We start from the raw sequence: 23800 nt of genomic DNA, 5'->3' as shown, positions 1-23800 counted from the left end.
GAAAGATAATAATGAATTTTCCAACAGAAATTTCGTGTGTGAAATGATGGTAGTTGCAACATCTCAAATGTACAGAGGGATTCTTTTGAAAAACAGCCTACCGAAATCGGCGTGTTTTCTAGTGGAACTTTTTATAGGTACCTAGAAAGGACTTCGACCCTAGAAGCGAAAACCACTCTCAAAAAAAATTCTTCGAAGCTTTTATGGCTGGTGAAAGGTGATCGAAAGCCGAAAATTTGCACTTTTCTTACCAAAATTTCTCCGGCTACACGAGCCGTACAGGGTCGTGTGGGGTGTCATTAGAAAGGTAATCACATGTACTATTGAGCCGAATAGAGACTCATTGGTTTTAAAATTAATCCGCACTGAAATATGTGCAGTTGAAGTTTTCAACCGAAAACTTGCACTTTTCTTACCAATATTTCTCCAGTTACACGAGCCGTACATGGTGGTGTGGGGTATCATTTGAAAGGTAATTTTATGTGCTTTTGGGCCAAATAGGGTCTTAAGGGGGTTTGAAAGCATCTACGATGAAATATGAGAAGTTGAAATGTTTAAGTGCCCATATTTCATCGCATATGCATCCAAACCCCATAAGACCCTATTTGGCCCAAAAACACATAAAATTACCTTTCAAATGATACCCCACACGACCCTGTACGGCTCGTGTAACTGGAGAAATATTGGTAAGAAAAGTGCAAGTTTTCTGTTGAAAACTTAAACTGCACATATTTCAGTGCGGATTAATTTTAAAACCAATGAGTCTCTATTCGGCTCAATAGTACATGTGATTACCTTTCTAATGACACCCCACACGACCATGTACGGCTCGTGTACCCGGAGAAATTTTGGTAAGAAAAGTGCAAGTCTTCGGTTTTGGATCACCTTTCACCAGTCACAAAAGCTTCGAAGAATTTTTTTGAAAGTGGTTTTGGGTTCTAGGGTCGAAGTCCTTTCTAGGCACATAGAAAAAAGTCCACTGGAAAATGCGGCCGATTTCGGTAGGCTGTTTTTCAAAAGAATCCCTCACATAGGTCATTCTATCATAACTTAGTCTTGTCACTACTAACACAATCCCTTTGCCGATGTCAAATACTCCAATAGTAATTATGAAATAGAGAACGAGTCTGTATACTAAAAGTAGGATTTTATATTTACTGGTCCGATTTTCAAAAGAATCGGATCAAAGAAAGAACTCAACAGTTCAATATTTAATATAACCCAAACGGTGACACATAACATTAGCGAATTATGATAAAAATGAAGTTTTGATAATGCCTCATTGACCATAATTCATAAAATCCTCTCGCTTTTTAGGACGGAAAATGTACATTGTAGAATGTGTGACTCTAATTTGACTAAATATATCGAGGAAAGACATGAATATAGTGACAAGGTAAACTTATAAAAAGCGGACGTCTTCATCAAAAACGTCATTTCTTTAAAATATATGTTTTCATGAGGATTATTTGTAGAGCCCTTGTATCAATCTTAGGTGTTCGTTGACCCATGCGCCCCACTAAACTGTATAAAGCATTTTCGAAAGTTTCACGCTGTGTTAATTCGTCCCGGTTAATGTAAACGAAAAAGTGACAAGGCGTAGATCTAATCCATACCGAACACAATGTAAATTGAAAATTCGTTGGCAAGATTTTAAATTTAAGTTACTCTTAAGATGTTTGCACAATCAACTATGCATTCTGAAAACGACTTTCTCGTTAGTCCCATGAAAATGAGGACAAATTATTACTGTAAATGAATTGGTAGAGAACTAGGTCACCAGAGTTGCATGGCTGCTTACAGTGAAAAAGGAATCATTTTGACGGATTTGTTCCATTAGTTTTAAATGAACAACCGTCGATCACACTTATATTCTCATTTCGAAAGGAAACGGAGTATGGTGCAATGTCGAAGGCGAAAAAAAAGAAGAAATTTACCTCTCCATAAATTGAAGTGCACCGTGAAAATCTTGTAAAATAATCGCTTTTTTCCTCGGTACATAATGACACATCCACCTGCCTCCCTAACTTTGAAAGAAAATGTAACGATAACAGCGAAATTCCCCCCCCCCCCCTGCGTTTAACCGTGAGCATTTGCGTCGGAATGTGTAATTGAACTAAAAAAAGACTTCTAGTGGATGGAAAATGTGAAATCAGACTTTTTTCAGCAAAAAATGATGTAGCCGTCTTGTTGCCAATCTAAATTGGATGTGCTCTGCGACGTGTTGTAGTGTTGTACACGCACGGAGTTTTGAAAACCGACACATTTTCAGTTTCTGTTTTACTTGAGTCAATAGTCCTTATAAAAATATATCCAAAACTCACAAAACTGCAGTAAAAATGTGTCGATCTATAAGAGTACGTCGATAATATCAAGTTTCCTTTTTTTTGTTTCCCTGTAGACGAAAAGTCCTAGAGACGTAATACTTTGCACACTGACTACTGAAGAAACGTTAGGTCGAACGCGTGAATCTTGTTTCACTTTCATGCGGTATTTTATAGTAAGGAATAAAAAAATCAGTAATTTTCCAGACATAAACTCCGAAAAAACCAGGAACCAACCTTCAATACTACAAAGTTATATCGAATTTCGTTAATGGCAGCGAAATTATTCTAATTCTTCAATTTCTTCGTAAAAAAAGGTATATATGCGTGTCAGCATTCCCCAGGTTTTTCTTCTACAAACACGGTGTGGGCGTGTTATAACTAGCTCTCAACAGAATGGTTTTCCCTTAACATTAAATTTTCAACTATCAAAATGTCTCATGCCTAAAATAACAATGCATTGTGCTAATACACTTTACGAAAGCACTAAAAAGGCGTTAATGCTCTGAATAAATGCGACTCAATTAACTTTCAAATAAAACTGGTCCGTTCAGAAGAAGTATACCAATTTGCCACATGTTTTTCCGTAAAATTTAATGTCTGTGTGATTTATTGAATTTTGTAGAATTCTAAATTTTTTGGAGTCAATTTTCGTAAGTGGAAACATGTCGAATAGTCAGATAGTGGAAATAAGGATGCAGAGATTTGCATTCTCCATGTAATGTTGATGTTTAAGAGATTTTTGTTTGTTTGTTCGGAGATGTTTGCTTGTTTCGCAACTGTAGATGTCTGTTTATATTGAAATAGGAAGTCTAAGCTGTACTGTAGGGGATAAAAAACAAATTGGAATAACTCTAGAAATAAACATAGAGAACAGAGAACGATATATGTACCGTGCTCAGTAAATACAAACCGAAGATAAAGTCCAATTAACTGATTCGGAGGAAATATAAAGAAAATTGTAAAGAATATAAAAGCGCCAGTTCCACCCACTCCATGCTCTAGAAATTCTTGAGTCAATGTTATCAATGTAATGTTGATAAGAGCCCACAGAAATTGGAAGCAACACTATCAGCATTAACTTAAGAAGCAACAACTGCTCGAGGGGGTAGTTACTTTGTAAAATTTTAGACCAGACAAGATCAGGGATTTCACTGTGCAGTTCGACGCAGAGTTAATAATCCATAGAATCTCAAAACATCAAATATCGTTGTCCCCTCGCAGCGACCACTTTAATAAGCCCTAATATTACCATCCCGAAATCTAATTATTGAAAGTTGAAAGTTGATTATACAAAAGCTTGTCGAAATGGTGTCTTGATTAAAAATTCCGATTTTTTTATGTACATAGAATCGTTACCCAGCCATGCCAAAACGTGCCACATTGACAAAGTTAAACAACTGAAACTGAAGGCATTTTAATTTTCTTTTCTCTTATTTTTCTCCACTGCAAATTAATTTTTTATAGTTTTTAATTAAATTTCAATGTAGGTGTACGAAGGTGTGTAGTAGTGTATGTATAGTATAGTAGTTTGTATGTAGAGAAGCGCATCAACCATCACACAAATATATATATTTGAAATATGTTCACCCGCTTTTGTTTTAACATGGGAAAAGCATAATATTTTTTTTATTCATCAAAAGGTAACACACCTAGATGGTTTGCACAAAGCATTTGCGAATGTTATCCCGACCCAAGTGAAGCGTGTAAAAAGGAACATTTATACTTTACCAACTACGGGAATAGCGCTAAATAAAGCGATGATGAATGCTGTTGAAGAATATTCTTCTGATGTGTCTTTTTTCCACATAGCAACGCGAATGAGACCTAATTTAAATGTTTCTTTTGTTCTGCTTTCAAGTTTGACATTAGAACAAAAGAAAAATTTGAATTAGGTCTCTTTCGCGTTGCTATGTGTAGCAACAGTTTCTCTAGCTAAACATAGCAACACGAAGAATACCTAATTCAAAATTTTCCTTTGTTCTGCTGTCAAGGTTGACAGTTTACAAAAAAATGTGAATTAGGTCTCTTTCGCGTTTTTATGTGTCGCAACAGTTAGAATTTCATTAGTTGTAAACTGTTAACATTTTACCAACCAAAACCTTTGTTTTCCATCAATGTTGCTAGCAGAGAAGATCAATGTAGATTTTTCACGCTTTTCTCAGGAGTTCTGGACCGATTTGGTCTTGTGTTCTATCTTATAACCGTGACTGTCTTGTTTCCATTAAACTTTCAACCAATTTTGTTTTGTTTAAATTTTATTGCTTCCTTTCCCATCTAAACAAAAATAGAGAAAACGTTTGTATGTCAATAGTTGCAGAACCCTTCAACCATTGTGGAGAGTTACATTTTAATTTAAATAAAATTGAAAAGTTATGCTCTCTATATTCCTCTCGAGTCCCTGCAATTTAACCACAATGTATCCAACGAGTTGTGGATCATTTGATTCGGTAAAAGTTTGGGAGTATTTACCGCTTGCTTCACTTGGCTGTGTGGTGGGTTTGCAGTATGGTGGGAGTGACACAAACGTGATGAAATTTCTGAAGTTCTTTTTATATGCGCACGATTTATAGTGATCTGAGAAAAGCAAAATCTGTTTCCGTTTTCCATTTTTTTTAATTTACATTGAGATAATCTAAGGAGCGGCACATTTGAGTGGCTTTTTTGTTTTCTCGTTTTAAAAACGAGTGATGTCATTAAGATATTTTTGACGACGTAAAAAAAAATCCGTAATAAAAGTATTAAATTGATAGATTTGGTTTGACATACTGGGAGATCGACAGATTTAATAATTTTGTTGCGAAACTCCTCGCACTCACTCATCAAGAATTATTAAAATTGGAGAGAATCTAAATAATTTTTTATGTTCTCTTTTGGACCTTTATCGGGTGTTAGTTCCCATTCTATGACCATCTCTTCCGGAATCAAGAACAATGACATCATCTTGAGACTTTTAGGATTGGTAAAGAAACTGGGTCAAGTGCGTTTTTTCGAACTTTAGTAAGCAATGGAATAAAAGAAATAAAAGAAAAATGTGGTCTTTTAGTGGTAACTGTGAACACCTTCAAGTCTGCAAAATACTTGATTGATCAGAAAAGTTGAGAATTTTGTGGTATTTCTCTTTGAATGCTTCAAAAAGTTTTGCGTTCAAAAGTAGTTTCTATCCATTATTAAACTTAAAAATTTGTCAATAAAGATCTGGATAATTGTCTCGAGCAATTTTTTTTAGCAACAAATCAAAAAAATTTATTGTCAGGAACTTCAGAACAAATTTCAAAAGGGCAAAGCTACAATAAGTGTTGCACAATAAAGTTTATTGTTCCATTTCATTTTAAAGATTTTTATTTTCTTGGCTAATAACATTTTTGTTGAAAAGTCATTCTTTTAATGGGAATGGCAATGAGAAAAGAAAATGCTCTTAGAAGAACATTTGTAGAAAATGGAGAATTTATTTTAGTTTGAATCGATTTAGTTTTTAATAATAATAATAATAATTTCATCTAAATCGGAAATGCCAAATCTAGGTCATCATGAGACTAACAATATTTTGAGAATGGTTGCAAATTTCTGATCAGTTTCTTGGAGCAATCGTTGAAACAGAAAATTTCCAATGGTCTTTGGATCTAAGTCTCTCTGGATTTAGGACTATAAATGAAACTCAATTTAATCTAAGAATTATAAACGAGAAAGACTTAATTGATTTTCAAAGCAAGAACCTAATAGACCTATATAATCCTCGTCTGTCTTTGGGGGTGTGCTAAAAAAAATTCCATTCCCTAAACTCTCCAGTTTAATTGTCTCTAAAAAAAACTCAAAGAAACAAACAAATCGTCTTTTCGTTTTCAACCGTTTTTTTTTCACGAATGCGGAATATTGCAATTTTAAATTGATTATGGAAACGAATATTCTTTTCGCATTTTTTTATTATTATTTCTTTCACCAAACATTGGCAACCGAAAAAAAGCTCTCGCTCACATTTTTATATATTACGGATTTTGCCGGAGGCTTATTGGGAGGATGACTGTATATACTACATGTTTGTAAGGTTGCGATGAATAAATAGAATATAGCTGGTACACATGGAAAAGTGTTTCGATTGAATTTAGCGGTGAAAATTAAAATTAAATTTTTTATCAGCCGCACATGTTTATTTTTCCATTTCATTATTTATGTTGCAGTTTTATTTAATAATATACCTTGGGCTTGATATGCCTAAGTAAATTTTCTTTTTATTAAGGTTTCGAATATTAAAATGTTTTTTCTTCTTCATGTTTTACCATGTGTGTAATCCCTATGTGTATATAGAAAAGTGAATTTGTTTATTGATTTTCGATTCTGACAGAACTAACCTGTCGCCTTAGGGTGAGTCAATCTTAGCTTGGTGTAGGCTTCAGCCTCTTACAATCCGAATAGTTTCGGTGTGATAGAATTTTCGAAAGAGATAGCAGAGATCATCTACTCACTTCAATCATCTCAAAAGTCTAGATATCAAGAATACTTTATCCTCCTGGAAATCCAGAAGTAACTGAAATTTAGGAGCATAGACACATTTCAATAATGAGCAAGATCCAGAGGGAATAAACTTGGAAAGTCCCTCAAATACTTAAAAGTTTTACAGTCCAGAAATGCTGTTCCTCCCAGAATCACTAAAATACCAAAGTTTGGTCACTTCTAACACTATTCCTGGATCAGCCCCTCAGTATGATGAGCTAAAAAAGCACTTACGCTTTTATAAAAAAGAAGTCTTCAAGAGTCTTTCATCAATGATTGTGTAGACAAAGTCGCATTCCTTTAATATATTAACATAGGAAATTGATTTTCTGGACAAACACGATACAGTCTGCTATTTCCACATGAAACCCTTTGAAGCTGAGACCCCAGTCGACGATTTTTGCATAAAATATTCAAGTTGAAACATGAAAAAAATCATTTCGCTTCAACCAACACTGAATCCCTTCGATACAATTATGCGTCGTCGGACAAAAAATTCACTTTGATTATGTGGCCGAAAATGCATATAGCCCCCGCCCCTCTTTAAAAATCAATTTAAAGCTTAAATTTTTTGAAAAATGTAATTCCGAATACAAAATTAATTCATTATTTTCTGATGCGTTTCGAATCAGATTTACGTGAACATTTCTGTTTTTAAATGAATTTTATGCAAAAATCTGTTCTTGATTGGGTTGCATTTGAGGCAATCAGAATATTATAAAAAATTCTGTTTCAAAACGGCGAGAGTCGCATTTTTAACCGAGTGATGGATTTCATTTCTGCATATTTTTGAAATTCGAACCATACAACATATAAGTCAATCAGTGAAATTCTGAGAATGTTCAGCATTCATGGACGTAAGATTTTGCTCTAATGATTTTGTCCATTTTTCAAACCATATATGAATGTCATATAACCCTAACAATAATTTATTCCCTGGCAAAGCTCACACATTTTCTTTGGCCATTCGTCACCCACTGCCATCACGATTATCAAATTCCAATAATTTGAAAAATTCATCGATTTTTTTTGCTGGTAAAGTAAATGCAAGGATAAACAAGGGGACATAAAAAAAACAAATAAAAAACAGCGATAACAAATAAAACACACACAAAAATGTTAAATATATTTGCGATAAAAAATATTTTTTTTATTAATAACAACTCACAAAAAAGGTAAACAAATTAAAACTAAAAAGGGAAACACATAATAAATATAAAAATATATAGGAACAGATATAGGAACGAACAATAATATTATAAACGTAACAACTAAAAACGTAAAAATTATATATATATATTGAAACTATAAACATAGAGATATGTTAAAAGCAAAAAATGAAATTAAAGTAAAATGAAATACAGAAATTATTTTTTGGTTTTTTTAAATTAAATAAATAAATTTCAGTTTGACTGAAGGAGTTGCGGTAAAAGGTCTTTCGGTTACGACAAGTATAAAAGTAAATTTTTAATAAAATAAATTCTTTAAAAAAAAATCACGAAATTTCTGAATTCACAAATTAAGGAATTTTGTTAAGAATTTTATGGAATTTTTAAGAATTAAATTCCTAGAAATATGCTCTGGCTTTGATAGTTTGATCGAACACTAAAACGTAGTCTACATTTAGGCGCTGAAAGAATCAGCTTTCGATGATTGATTACGTCATTAAAGTGAGATCGATGAAAATTCTTAAAATGTCATTACGGACCTCTGAAGTGTATTGCCATATGTTGGTGTTGGAATTATTTATTAAATTGAAAATGTGTCATCGGAAAAGAGAACATTTGAACAGCCAAATCTAGGCATTGATTGTGAACTTTCGTCACAGCCTCTTTTTTCTGTCATCTGTGTCAATGTCGACATTTGTGATCAGAAGCATAACAATGAATGCAGAATGAATGCATTTTCAAATTCGAATTAGTATCAAGCGATATTAGATTTAGGCTTGGATTTCAAAGAGGTTAATTGAAAATGTCTGAACTTATTTACGTCGACTGTAAAAAAGACTTGCATCTCGACAAATTTCAATAAAACTGTTTTTACTGAAAGAAACATCGTTTACTGCGTTAATTCTCCCTTAACAGTTTGTAACTTGTCAGTTCTTATGTTCTTATGGGACGTTGTGTATAACAACTGTCAACTTAGGAAAGTTGTAGAGTTACGAGTACATGTGGAAGACCAGAGCTTATGAAATGAAAAAAACAAATCGTACAAACATAAGCTCCACAATCGATTTTCGTTGATGTTATTTGATTGAATATATATAAGGAATTGATCGAAAATGAAATGAAAAGTAAAACATGTCCTGCCCCCGCAAAAGTAAATCTGAAACCGAATTTTATTCGCTCAGAATGTCTTAATTATAAAATATGAAAGCGGACACGTGTGGCTCTTAATCGAATTTCCATTTATTTCCTTACATTCGTGATATCGATTATGAGTGGCTGTGAAGCAGCGAAGAATTTAAAATTATTTTTTTTAAATATTCTACACAAAAGCCCGTTACCGCAGCTCCATTTAATTTGCAAAAATATCACAATAAAATACATTCGGTAGTGGTTGTCATACCATAAATATGTTCGTAAAAAAATATTATTAAAACTTAAGCATTTTTTTTGTATATATGTCTCTCTCTCTCTCTCTCTCTCTGTACATTGGAGGTTGACCTACATTGGGGAAAATTGTACAAACGCTGCATTGTATCGATATGTATATATTTCTTTTTATTTATGTTACAACAAAATGCGGATAGATAAAATTCAATATTCGTTTTCTTCTGAATTCAGCAATTTAGCCTCATTCTTTTACAAAACAATTTCATACTTTTCCATATTTTCTTTCGTCTGAAAACAAAATTCACTTTTTCATTTCTCTCCTTTTTTGTATTTTCTTTCCTTTTTTGCTTGTAACAAATGACTAGATACGCATTACGGACTTTTTTTTATTAACTGACTTTTGCAGAGGAAAATTGCAATTTCATTAAACGCCATGTTAGTCACAGCAGTTGTGGTTATGTAAATGTAGCTTGGTATAGTTATTTAATATTTACGTTAAATTAGGTTGAATTCTGATTTTGAGAAAATGTTTTCACAAACTTTCTTGATCTTCTCGTATTTTCTGTAAAAAAATCCTCCATTTTTCAGCACAGATTCGCAAGAAAATTCGACGAAAACAAAAAAACATTTACAAAGAATAATTGTTTCAGAAACCAGTGACCCAATCTCATACTGACAAAAATTAGCATCGCGCTCTGGCTAGTTATTTCTTATATGGTAGAACGAATATATTTACGTTAGAACAAATAGATAAAGTAAAAGATTATTTTTGTATCAAACAGTAAGCGATTTATTAACGATATCAGTGACAGATTTAACGAAACTATCTCGATACGCTCTTCGGCTTTCTAAAAGGCTAAGAAAATATTTGTTCGAAAATAAGCGGAGGTTTGGAATGTGAACCATGTTCGATTTTCCTTTTCGTTTCCACATCATGAGGAAACTGTCGAATTCTAGTATTCAACTTATACAAAATATGAAACAAAAAGTAAGATGAAACAAATGACGTAATAGATTTTCCATCAAACAGCCAAAATTAAAACTTAGCGCCTCGTGTATACATTCTTTTCATATCAACTTATGATTGACGGAATCATACTATAACTCGATGTTTTTCTGTGTTTTCTTCGAAACATCAAACTTTTCCTAGTACAAATTCCGTAGATAAATATTACACCACCGGAGTCAATTTATAAGCAAAAATTAGCATATCTTACGGCTATTTGCTTCATGGAATGTTTAGCTGTTCCATTTGTTTATGTTTAAGCTTCTTCTTTTTTTTAGCATTCACAATTAATTTTCGTCGGAAAAACTTTCATTTTAGAACGGGATTTTTCTTTGACATGGTGACAGTTAACGGTAAATTGGTTTGCTTATAGTTTTTTTCGAGTCCGTAAAAATTGACGGTAATCCAAAAGTCGGCTCAGTTTCCTATAGAAATTTAAAATAAATTGAAAGTCTCGAAAAGAAATTCTAGACGTAGAGTCAAAATGACTGGATACACCGTCAAAGTATTTAAATTTTAACCTACGATGTTCACTACACTTATTCATTCCAGCAAATTTTTGGAACCACTAAACCACTCACAGAATTGGTGAGTGGGTTTTGTTTTTAGACTGACAAGGTAGTCGGTAAAATATTTAAAGGTTGTGACATACGGTACAGATATTCGATCAAAATAGGTGTGCGTAGTAGATTTATAAAAAATCAATCTTCGACCCGAAATAATTGAAGATCCTTGGAGTAGGTAATCAAAATATTCCCACAAAGCTTTCCCAACCCACATAAATTTCTGCCTTGCCGTTTGTCAATGTGGAATTTTTAAACAGTTTTTTTTTATTTTCCTTTATACAAATCATATAATATCTCTGGATTGATATTTATTGCTAACGTTTTGGAAAAAAGGACACATGTGTGCGTACTTTATACACATATTCGTATATAACTGACAGTTTTGGTGCCCCCGGTTTTTTTTCAATTTTGCTTTTGGTAAACGCATTTTTTCTGCTTTTTTTCATAACAGTTTAATAATGTAAAATGGTTTCTACACATAATGGGTTGTGTATGTCGTATACAATATTCAAACGTGATATTTACATTTTCTATTTAATAACTTTCGATATGTACGTAGCTCTGTTACAGCATACCTATTATGTATGTACTTTCGTAATACCGAAATATATTTGTGCTTTAGTCGTATATTTCATTATTATCCTAGGTTGCTGCCTAACGGGAAAAAGACGCAGATTTAGGTGGCACATATTATGTAAAAACCGGGTCAAATCCGAAATATAAAATAAATTTGAATTACTGTCTTCCCTTTTTTTTTCCATCCACTCCAATTCTATCTCACCAGCAAAATGTGTACAGCAAGTCGGGTTTGCACAATCTGATAAATTGTAAAGTTGTGAAAATATAGAAAGAAGAGAAAGGATATGAAATTTTAAATTTGATTTTTCTTATAATTTTAAAAAATTTGAAAAATCATATTTTATATGTTGCAAAGACTGCGGAAGGCATAAATAGCAAAAAGAGTGGCTACATCGTCGGATTTAAAATTATAATAAACTAACAAAATTATTTGGATTTTTGTATGTTATGTGCCCTAGATATCTGAACCGGTCGAACTAGTGACGTATTTTTGGGCCAAGGCTTAAAGAATACATATATGCAGATCATATTGCCTACTACATCTGGCCAAAAATGTCCCATGATCACCATGTCACGGTGAAAAAACGATTTAAAGAATGACTTGGCCCAAAAATATGTCACCGAGTCTTACAATCATTTGCAAAAATATTTCCTTCCTAAATACAAGGACTGGAAAGGTCAGGTCAGAAGTAAAGTCTCACTAGATTTTACATAAAAAATCACCAAATTTAGTAAATGTTTAGTGAAATTTGATGAAATTTAGTGAAATAATTCTCAATAACACCCAGGGAACTTTAAGAAAAAGGATACAAATTTTCTGGTTTAAGGTCATATCTGACCGAATAGCTTTATTAAGGTTTCAGGTCAACTCAGAGAATGTTGAAACAGGCTCGGTAATTCAGCCTGTAGACATAATTAAACACAGTTCAACACGTAAAGCACACATATTTGCACAAGATACCCAGCAACAGCAACCATTGAAAACTCTTTATGGCGTTATTGCTTTTGAAATTTAATTTCAAAACCTCATCAATTTCTGCCGATCTGACGCTTAATAAATCTGAATCGTTAGTCGGGCGTCTACAGTGTAAAATCAGGCATGCATTAAGAAAATTACAGAAACAGTAGTGCATTATAATAGCACGCTGGGATGATTAATGGTATCACGTTTCGGGTTATATAATAGTCATGAGATTCGTACGTTTTTACGTTTTTTTTTGCCTAGAAAAAGTCCATAATTTACGGTAGAAAATCCATTCACATCAAGTTAGATTTATGCAAATCTGTATTAAGCGACATTGCCAATTGACACATAAAAACCGTCGTTAGTCAACAGCTATTGTCTGGCCGCACAAAATTGTTTTAACAATTGCCCGATCGCAGATAAATTCTTGAAAACCACAGTGATTTATTTGGGTCGATTCCGTTTGAGTTTTGTTAATAATTTTCAGCCGAAACGGGCAATCAAGTCATCGAAACTAAGAGATTGATTGAAAGAGTTTAAAATTTCGAAAGCGATTAGGAATGGTAGGTAGTTTATATGGAGATAAACTTGCTTATGGCGTTTAAATTGCTTGTCGATAACATAAACCAAGACAAGGTGTTGTCTCTGGTGATTTCTAAAGAGCTTGTCTTTGCTACCAAGGTCTGCCACCTGTGAAAATGTAAATGCGAAGGATGTTCCCTATGTAAATGTAGATAACGAAACACTACTAACGACTCCCCTGAATGTCCCTTTTTATTGAATTAACTCGATGGAATATTATAAAAGCTTTGCAAAAACGTTGCGGCTGTATGTACATAAGACCTTTTCTCATTCAACGGAACAGTGGAACATATAGTTGCCCTAGCAGCAGGCATATATATTATCAAAAATGGAATATATATGCAAATTGGTATATGACGATCCTGTTTTTGTATGCACTGCGATTTTGGGACAAATGCAATTTCAGGACAAACGTTCTGCATTTACATTTTACTGGATACGGACAGCCAGTTGTATACACACTTAACTTCCGGCCGATTTGCAATTCTGTTATTAATACGTTGAACTAATTTCTGGGACATTCAATTTCTGAATTATGATATTCCGACCCACCGAATTTATAATTTAGAAATAGAGACACGACAGCAATTCTGGACAGGTAAATCGGAAAATCGTTCGTCTATACATTCCCCCTGTGAGACACAGAGGACGGCTTTTTTTGTCTCACCATTTTTCATTTTGACGAATTATCGAATCTGACGATACTCCAAAATGTCGATCACAGACCAGCTCTCGATTTAACATATCCGAAAACTGCAAGTCGGATAATAATAATCTTGACCGTATACCCGACTCCGTATAATAACCAAAATCGATTGAACAGCTTTTCCGTTTAATTCACTATTTCCGTTAAGCTGTCACGCTACTGCAAAATCCCAAAGGATTTATAATACACACATGCAATGTATGCAATGAACTTTTTTTTTTGTTCTCTTCTTCCTATTTTATTATTTCGTGTGTACGTTCAAGTTCTGTTTGATATATTGCTTTTGTCTAAACCGAAACCACAACCGCATATATATAATACGATTCCAAGTAACACAAAAATGATTTTTTTTGTTTAATTCCAAAAAAGGGACTTTATGATGGTCCTGGATGCAATGCATTATTTTCTTTTGGTTTATATAGTTATTTTGGCTGCAATTTTCCTCATTTCGTTCATTTAAATATATGTGGTTTAAACTACAACAGCACATATTGATGGTATGACCTCGTTTTGTTAAAAAAAAATTATAAATTTTAAGATACTTTTGTACATATGTCGTACATGTTAGGTTGGAGCGATTTGTCTGGTTTGGTTTTTTTTGTTACACCCATTTTGCAGCCAACGACACATTATCCGTTTCGTCATGCTCTATTTTACACAACTTTATTAATGTCCTTAAAGTTTGCACACTCCTAAGTTCTATAGAAACGTATATCTTTATGAAACTAAGGAACATTAGAGTTGAACCGTTACGGGTCTTTGATTTATTTAATTTGTCTCATTTCAGCTTTTAAGGAGGTCAACCGTTCTAAAGCACAGCACAGTCTGACAACTGGTGTATTTTATTGATAGAATTAAATTGAACTTAACAGAATATCAAGCGAGATCCCATGAAAAATGAAGGAATTTAACGATTTTTTTTCGTTTTTGCTCTGTTCGGTTTGATACAAGAAATTTTCTATTAAAGCTCGGAAACAGATCGTGTTAAGTTGAATTTTACCTCTGGAAGCTTGATTGACCAGAGTCTGCTTTCATTAATTTCTTTAAATTTAAGGTTTCGGTCAGGTTTCCTCATAAAAAGGACCTGTCCTGACCTGACCCGGAGATTCAGGTCATATAGACTTTTAACTGTCGACTTTATCCGGTTTTTTTTTTAGAATTTTCTAGAATTTATTTGGCGTTTCTCCCTTACATTGAAACCTCAGTTTGAATTTGAATGACTGTATGCAGGAAAGACCATATGTTAAGCAACGTAAATATTTGTTTAAAGAAAACCAAAAGTGCCGGAGGCCAGATTTTGCTGACAGTAATTTGTCAAACAGGAGCTTTTAGTAGATCATTACTTTATGCACGAACTGGATATTTGAACATCTTGGAAAATTCCAAAAGATTACAGAAAATATCCAAACAATTTGTAGCGTGCCAGATTTATTGTTCGGGCACTGTGACTGGGACATTGAGGCAAGGAAGTCCAGGATCATACTATTTATACCGAAAGTCGTTATTCCCATGACAAATGTTTTAAATTAATGTTTATACACAATAATAAACAGTAAATGTTCAAGGTTTTTCTTTTGGATTGTCTGATGTTGATCTTGTTAGTTCGTATTGATATTTGAGACCTGGGACTAAGTATTTTTTAGAAAACATTTTGCCGTATTTTCTCACATTTTTCGAGATTTTCCTTACCAAAAAATATTATCAGGAAAATGAAGGAAAATGAAGAAAAATTTAAGAAAACATTTTCCCAAAAAAATCCCTGTTTGGGACTTCCTGCTGTAATTTTCGCATAATTAAAAGAAATCGCAGGCCGAACGCTCTTACTCTTTAGCGGTAAATGACCAGAACTGCTAAATGTTTGACCAAATAAAACTTAAAATAAATAACCAAATCGCTCCTCCCTAATTACATTATTCTTCTAATGATATAACTTATGTATACTATATGGCTGAGTCGTTGAGGAACAAGAATGAACAATGTTTTTTTTTTGTTTCGATGGCTTTTGTAAATTTAGAATGAATGACACACATAAAGCACATTATAGGAACCAAACGCTCTGGTATATAGCACATTAATAACCATACACTATATTTCTCGTATGTAGCATGAGAAACTGTCACAGAAGAAAACAAAAAGTTGGAAAAAAGGGAGAATATAAAAAAAAAAACAAAAAAAGCATTTTTTATGTGTGCTTGAAGTAAATCAATAAAAATGTAAAGACACCACACACAACAAACTATATAACTGTGTGCTGTTAATAGTGACATAAAAGATATAAAAAAATTACCTGATACTGCATAAAGGCTTCACGTCCATCGTCAATGCCGCCCTGAACATCCATCGGTCCCGGATAGCCGCCTTGACCTTGCACTTTGCCTGGAAACGATGTGCTGCGACGATATTTCGACGGTGAAATAGCTGCATTTTGTTGTGCCGAATATGCGGATGGTGACAGTCCGGGATTGGGTGATGTTGGTTTACGATTCGGTAATACATTTGTCATTGGATTTAGATTCGGTACGGATCGGCCTCGGTTCCATGATTGCATGTTTTGTTGCTGTTGTTGTTGCTGCTGCTGCTGTTGTTGTTGTTGTTGTTGGGATGGCCAAGGCGGTGGATTCGACCATGTCGGAAAGTTATTATTAAATCCGACCTGTTTCGGCTGAGACTGTTGTTGGGATTGCGGTTGGGTTTGAATCATTGAATTCGATCGATTCATACTGTTCGGTGATAGGCCGTGTGGACCGTGCTGCTGCTGCTGTGGCTGTTGATAGCCACCATGTGATGCTGTTATTGCCCGACGATTATGTTGAGATATAGCTGCCGCGATGCTATTAGGAGACGCACCATTGAACATCGGCGAACTAGTGTAATTTTGGTAGTTATTGTAACCATTCAGTGACATATGAGATCCGTCATCGATGTTCGACCACATTGCGCCACCACCACCGCCTCCGGAACCCTGTTCCGGATTCGATGTGTAGCCGCACGACGATGCTACAGCACCATTTATGCTAGAAGACGACGATGACAAGCATAGATCGGGCGATTTGGATGATTCAGTCGATGCGGCTAATTTTATGTCTAACGTATCGATCGTATTATTGTTTATATTCGAATTATTAAAACTGTTCGTTCCATTGAGCATTACTGACGTCGACGACGGTGTCAGACCGCTGTCCTCACTTGATTGTGGATGTTGTGCATTTGCAGTTGATGATGCACTGACACAATCTGCGAATGTAGCTGCTATAACGGTTGTTGTGGATGTGGGTGTCATTGCTAACGAAGATGACGTAGATGGTGATGATATACTATCTTCGGTGACTGCAGATGGATGAGCATTGGTTAAAATAGTTGTCGTTGTCGTCGGCATTGTATTTGTCATGGTACAATGAGATGTGCCAAGCTGTATATCAGATGATTCGTTTAATTGTTGACTAAATGTTGTTGTTGCTGCTGCTGTTGTGCTACTGTATGTCGACTTGGAATTGCTATCCTTCGATTCGATTGATGACGTTAATTTTATATCAATATCACCCATGGGTGATCACACAGAGAGCGCCCGAATAATCCGAATTTATAAACAAAACAACAACAACAAAATGAACGAAAAAAAGTTGATTCAAACAAAACGAGTCACGGTCAATATTTAGACACTTTCTTTCGAAGACAAAAAAAAACTATCTATCGAATCTATGGCGGATATTAGGGATGATTGTAAGTTGTATTCAATTGCTGGAACCAGAATGGAACGGGAATAAAACACGACACACACCACCCGTTACGTATTCAAGTAAAACAACCATAAAATTTAGATGGTATACACACGAAAAGTAGGTTAAACTTTGGTATTTACTTAAAAAAAAGTAAAACACACACAAAGCTCCCTATGTACACACACGGTATATATTTTGCACCTCTTTGCAGTTTCAGTTCACACATGAAAATTCATTATCTTTGCACAAAATTCATTTTTTTTCTCTGCTTCTTAATTTTATTTAGTGTTGTTGTCTTTTCGGTTCTTGTGTAGATTTTTTAGTTTTGAAATTTACTTTCTGTGTTCCTTGTTTATTCTCGTTACTGTGGGGACTTCGAATCCATAAAATGTTCAAATTTTTATTCAATTTTTGTTGTTGTTGTTGTATGTTGTTGTTGTTTTAATATATATCTATAAACGGGTACACTGTGTTACATTTAAATAAGTTTTTTTTTTATTTATTTATTTTGAATGCGATTGGACGAACACACAGATGCACACAGATGCACCTTGGCAACAACAATGCACAAACGACGACGTACTAAACATAAACTGCTGGTTGTCGCATTCTATGAACCGACCCGACGACGGTTGCGAACTTAAAGGTTTTTTTTCTTGCTGACTATATTTTGTACACCATACACATAGTACACAAACTGCGAGAGAGAGAGTGTGTGTTGTTGATTTTTTTTTGTTCTATAATATTCTGCTGCTGCTGCTTCTCTTCTACACAAATATCTGCAAATTGGTGCGCATGTGGAAAACGAAAATGTTATCAAACCAGTCAGGGTTACCATATTATTATAATTTAGCAAAAATTATTATGCGGTTTTCTATCAACACAAAAATATATTATATTATGGGCGCTGCAATGTTCATAATATATGAATTGGGCCTCTAAACACATATAATATCGGTAGTGGCAGTCATACTGCAGTAGTGTGACCGAATTTTGTTATTTAACTTTGATCAGAAAGGAAAACTATTACGTGTGAGATGACGTTATATGCATTTTCGTTGTTCGGTTGGATGTTTTTTTTTTGGCTGGTAATATGCATGAACCATAAAATTTTGTTGAAAGACATTTGCAAGCACAAAATCAATTTCGTTTCCTTTTGCAATTGAAAAGTTTAAATCCGAAGATGGGAAAAGAACATTATATTTCCGAGTCAAGCAAAAGTTTTGCCGTTTTTCATTTCAGTATTTTCTTTAATAATTCACACTCTCTCGGCAAATGTGGTCAGAGGTTTTTCTGTAGCAACATCTTGCAAATTTGACCTTATGCTCGGGTTGAAAATGTTGCTTGTGTGTGTAGTGATGTGGATGGATTAGAAGCAGATTTTTCATCTTTCGGTAGAGAACCAGACCAAAATATCGGAATTAAATGTTTGGATGAATTTTAAAATTTCTCTGTCAATTTCTTTCTTACCCAAAAATCGAAAATTAATTCTTTCGAGAATTTGGAGATCAATATTGACAGTAGTTATAGTCGGGTCCCTTATTTCAATCTGCTCGCTCTACGTTATCAAACATGATTGGGAATGAAAAGGTGTGGAAAACGTTTTTATTACAGTGAACGACATCTCAAATGTCGCACTGTCAAATTTTTCTGAGAATTTTATTGTGTCATTGCAAATTCACAATGACATTCTCTGAAAAAAATGACAGTGAGACATTTGAGATGTCGTTCACTGTACAATTTTGGCGAACGGAGCAATTTTTTCTGGCACAAGGGCTTTGACTATTATTCGCCAAAGATGAAATTGAGAAGTCCCAGAGCCCATGACTTCTTTAATTACGGTCATAAGATGGGTTTCTTTCCTACTTTTTCCTAAGATGCAGCTATCCTATCCTATTAAACTATAGCAGTGGAGCAATAAAGGAACAATAAAATTATCGAACGGTGTTTCTAGTATCAGGATAAACAACTCTCGCCGACAAAGACGCCAAAATATAAGCGATGAGCTTCTGTTACATGGCAAAATATATTTTTAAACTAATTAAGTAAAATATTTTTTGCATATTTATCAATAGGTGAAACGTTTAACAAACGAAGTAATAGATTGAATGATTAAATCGTGTTTTTTCCTCGTAAAAGGTTTCTATGGTATCTATCCGAAACCTTGTTTAGTAAACCTTCTTTGCCCAATTGAAATTTTGGAGACTACTCGTTGTTTCACCCTTAGCTTACCCGAAGTGACGGTGTTGTTAGTTCTCAATAAGTAACACATATTACTACGACTGGTTTTAAACAAATCGCAAATCGAAAACTGTTTTCAGAGTCGTCAAACTTATATATTGGTTCTTCCGACAATCGTCGATGCATTGTGTGAACAAGTAGCATGATGAGTTACCAATAAAACAAAGTAATTGTAAATTGGATTGGAAACACAATGGGGGGTGTCATCGACCACATTTACTTAGTTCTCTGTCGCAAACAGTTTTTCTTCTTCTTTTCTTTATCGAAATCAATCGCAAATTGCAATTCGCAATGACTAAAAAATTGAAGCGATTTCAAGGTCACAATTCATGCCACTATCTCAGTTTTTATTCATCTACTTCTTCGTCATCTTCATCTTTTTTTTGTGTTATCGTAGCTCATTTCAAACTTTATTCCATGTCTTATGAGACTATTCACCTCTCCCGTCCCACAAACCCCATATTGCAATATTTTTTTTATATATCACATTTTGTATGCGCCACAGCTCGGTATACATTATCCAAACAGAAATTGTCCATCAAAATGAAGAGAAATGAAGTTACAGCAAAAGGCGTGGGGTTGTTTGATATGTTTACAACAAAAGTGCCCAGATAAGTTAATTTTTCGTTTTTTTTTTCTTTCCAAGAAATAGTTTTGTGTCTGATTTGCTCTTAATGGTCATGATGGGTGCCGCCACTTTATGTAACGGTTTCTTTTATATGTATGGAAAATTCGTCTCAGTTCTTTTTTCATTTTTCTTTTTATTATTTTCTCTAAATTTAATAACATTTTTGTGGTGGAAAGAGAAGTGGGAATATTATGTTCGGATAATACGTTGGCTGCCACTTTTCTAATTTCAAGTTGAAATTGAATGGATTTTCTTTGATATTAAAGTTTTCTAGTGTTTGCACAGCGAATATTATATATGGGGCTTATAAACATGGAAAGTCATTTTCAAATATGGCACACATATTCCCTGCTACTTAATCCGCACAAATTTAAATAGAAAATGAAACTTTTTTTTATGTGGGTGAAATATCAACGGAAAAAAATCCGTTCAAATAAAGCTGGAAATTTTATATGCGATGATTTTTGGAAGAACATGGTCACCCTACGTTATTTTTTTTGTACACTTTGTACACGAGGAGTCGTGTTTCTGTTCCGTACACCGAGGATGGTAACTAAAAACTCTTGCCTGCAATTTGAAGAAGAATTGTTGCTGCGAAAAGTTGCAACGAAACTTTTGTGAAATTAATTAAGCTACAAACTTTACTCATAATTTCCCGGCCACAATTTATATTATATTGCAGTGTTCAATGACCTATTGAGTGAGATATTTATTCTCATAATTTTATCATCAAAAGACCAAAAGTGAACCAGTGAACGGCCGCTACCACAAAATAACTTTCATTATTTCGCTTTATTTATTAATGGGTAAGACTGGAAGTCTGACGAATTGAAATGAGAACGTATAGGAAAGATGAAAGTTCGCTGGTGGTGAAATTAAGATTGAAATTTAGAAAAATGAAATTCAAAAGAAGATTAGAATGAAAAGGAAATTTTATGCGAATATTCAAAAAGTCTTCGGATAGGAAAGGAGTAGGTGCTGATTTTTTTTTTTCAATATTTGCCAAGGTCTGCAAAATGCTGGCAAATTTTGGCAATCTTAGCAAATTTAGAAAATCAATTTCACAAAAATATTCACTGCGGACGATATTTATTAAGGACCCCTTAGTTGGGAAGTCTACAGTGGCCATATCTTAAACATTTATAGAAGTCATTGATCCCCCTGCTACATGTCGTCATTTTGTACACAAAAATACGAAATTTCGTAGGAAAATTGGTTAATTGTGTGATGTAAATAGGGCACCAGTAATGTCGGTTGTCATTCGTTTGTAATAGGTCATATAAATCTGTTAAAATTTAGAATACTTCGGTCATGGATTATCTTCAGAAGACCTATTGGAATGATTCACACTATTTAAGTCAAACTACTGCTGTAGGTAATATTCGAAAGAAACGGTTATCATCCGTTACCGATAACAACTGCAGTAATAATCGTCACGCTCTCACTACTGCTATAAAATGTTCAAGAAATGAAGTAGAAGATTTGAAATCAATCTTTTGAAAATACTTGGATCAAATGAAGTAATAGATCCTACAGTAAAACTACTGATATATTTTGCTTCTATGAGAGGTTAAATATAAAGGTTAATATGCAGACGAAACCCTAAGGTCCGTTGTGATGTTTTGTAAAAACATTCTACACAAATCATTTGAAATCGATAACAAAATATCCATTTAATTATCCCAACTTTCAAAGCATAATGATGTGTGTGGCATACATTTTTCTTCGTTTGTTTTTTTTTCATCCGCTTTTTGGCTAGTATAACTCCTACTATATGTGCACACACATTAAATCGATAATTGTAATAAGTTAGATTAGAATACACAACAAAGAACATTTCTTTTCAATTGCCCTCATTGCCCTATATATAAATTGTTTCCCCATTCCCGTGTATAGATATATCCCCCCGAAACGTAGATGTATTTACGTTCCAACTTTTTCTCTTTTTTTCCTATTTGTATTCATTTATACGGAAATTTCTTCATAACTTTATTGGAAATCGAAAGAATAATATTCCATTTTTCCTATTGTCATGTCCACCGTACTGATGAGATATCTCCTGGAATATGGATTATAATAATGATGGGACCGATGTTACATTATCCAAAAGAATTTAATTAATTTTTGTCCCCGAAAGAGAAGCACCAAAGGAAAATTGATTAAATTTTCCGATGCGTTGTGGAAAATAATAACAATGCCATGTATAAATTGACCATAGAGAATAAATAATGCACCGATAAGTTTGCAGATAAAAGTGACACAAGCATTATGTTTGACAAGAATTCGGAGAGCAAGACCAGTTAAAATTTTCTTTTTAGGTCACATTTAAGAAAAGTGGCACATACCCGTTTTTCGACACTGAAAATATAATATTCGGTAATAAAACGGATCATTTGAATGTGTAACCTATGAAGTAATCGTTAAATGTGGGCCACTAAAAATGCATTTAGGTACGCATAAAATGGAACTAAACCAACAGTTAACTGGTAGTATTGGGAAATGGAGTTCCAATAAAAAAGTTTTTAGTAAAACTGTGTTCTTATATGAATTCTGTATGAGAGGGTATCCTACTGGTTAACATTTTTATTCAAAAAAGAATTTTTTTCACTAAAATTTAATTTGATTCAAAAACGTAAATAATACCCATGACTGGTTTGGTATAACATTTTCGTATTTTTTTCATATTATTTGCAAATTTTGTTGTTGAAAATCAAATGCGAACGAAAAAGTGTTAAATCGACATGATATATAGGCTGAGCAGGAGAGAAGAAAAAAATTATATCAAAATGATATATTTTTGTATCGACTTTTTCGCCCCATTTACGCCTACATTTTTCCACAAATAAAATTTCCATTTACCGGTAAAAATTATGCACTTTACTTTATTCGCACCCACGTAATACAGTCTTATCGAATATTGCACCAAATATGGTTTTATTACTACTTTTTTTTATATAAGTCGGCCCGAATTTATGTTAAGTAAAATATCACAGAAAATTTCGGCCGCCATCATTGACTACTAAGTTCGAACGCAAGTTCGAATGCATAATATCTAAACTTCAAACGCAATTTTCTGGTATAACGACTAGTAGATTTTTTGTTTTTGTTAGGTTGAAATTTCATGTACAAACTGTATAATACCGGTAATACCTTTCAGTCCATTACCGACAATACCACAAATGTATCGAAATGTTTTCGAACCGGCAGCGGCTGGTAAATTACTGTGTCATAATTAGTGTCCAAATTAATTAATTAAAATTTGATTCTTTTTATAAAAAAAAAACTTTGGGACGAGTAGAATAATTTTGATTATCTTCCGAAAACCTAGTCAAATAAATCGACAAACATTTTAAATGTAAATGTAGATTTTTGAAATATAATTGGATCGTAGAAATTGTTCTATTCGCCTCAGATTTTTTTTTTAAATAAAATTAATTAA

The 23800-nt window shown here is 33.7% G+C and overlaps 1 protein-coding gene across 6 annotated transcripts in view; it reads right to left on the bottom strand.

Moving 5' to 3' along the window:
• LOC119069796 (cytoplasmic polyadenylation element-binding protein 2-like) overlaps nt 1-23401 on the bottom strand; it is an 85867-nt gene extending 62466 nt beyond the window's left edge. For 2 of the 6 annotated variants that reach the window (XM_037173944.1, XM_037173950.1), the window contains exons 1-2: nt 23221-23401; nt 16061-18259 (exon numbers count right to left, since the gene is read on the bottom strand). In XM_037173944.1, coding sequence (XP_037029839.1) covers nt 16061-17317 — 1257 coding nt within the window. In that variant the 5' untranslated portion in view covers nt 17318-18259; nt 23221-23401. Of the gene's footprint in view, nt 1-16060; nt 18272-23220 lie in introns of all 6 variants that reach the window. The other 4 variants (XM_037173945.1, XM_037173949.1, XM_037173946.1 and 1 more) reach the window with 4 other exon arrangements.
• Between the last annotated feature and the right edge of the window lie 399 nt (nt 23402-23800).

The sequence above is a fragment of the Bradysia coprophila genome (genome assembly GCF_014529535.1).
Source record: "Bradysia coprophila strain Holo2 chromosome X unlocalized genomic scaffold, BU_Bcop_v1 contig_39, whole genome shotgun sequence".
In the NCBI taxonomy this organism is placed as follows: Eukaryota; Metazoa; Arthropoda; class Insecta; order Diptera; family Sciaridae; genus Bradysia; species Bradysia coprophila.
The sequence above is the reverse complement of the archived record's forward strand: the minus strand, read 5'-3'. Positions and strand labels throughout refer to the sequence as shown.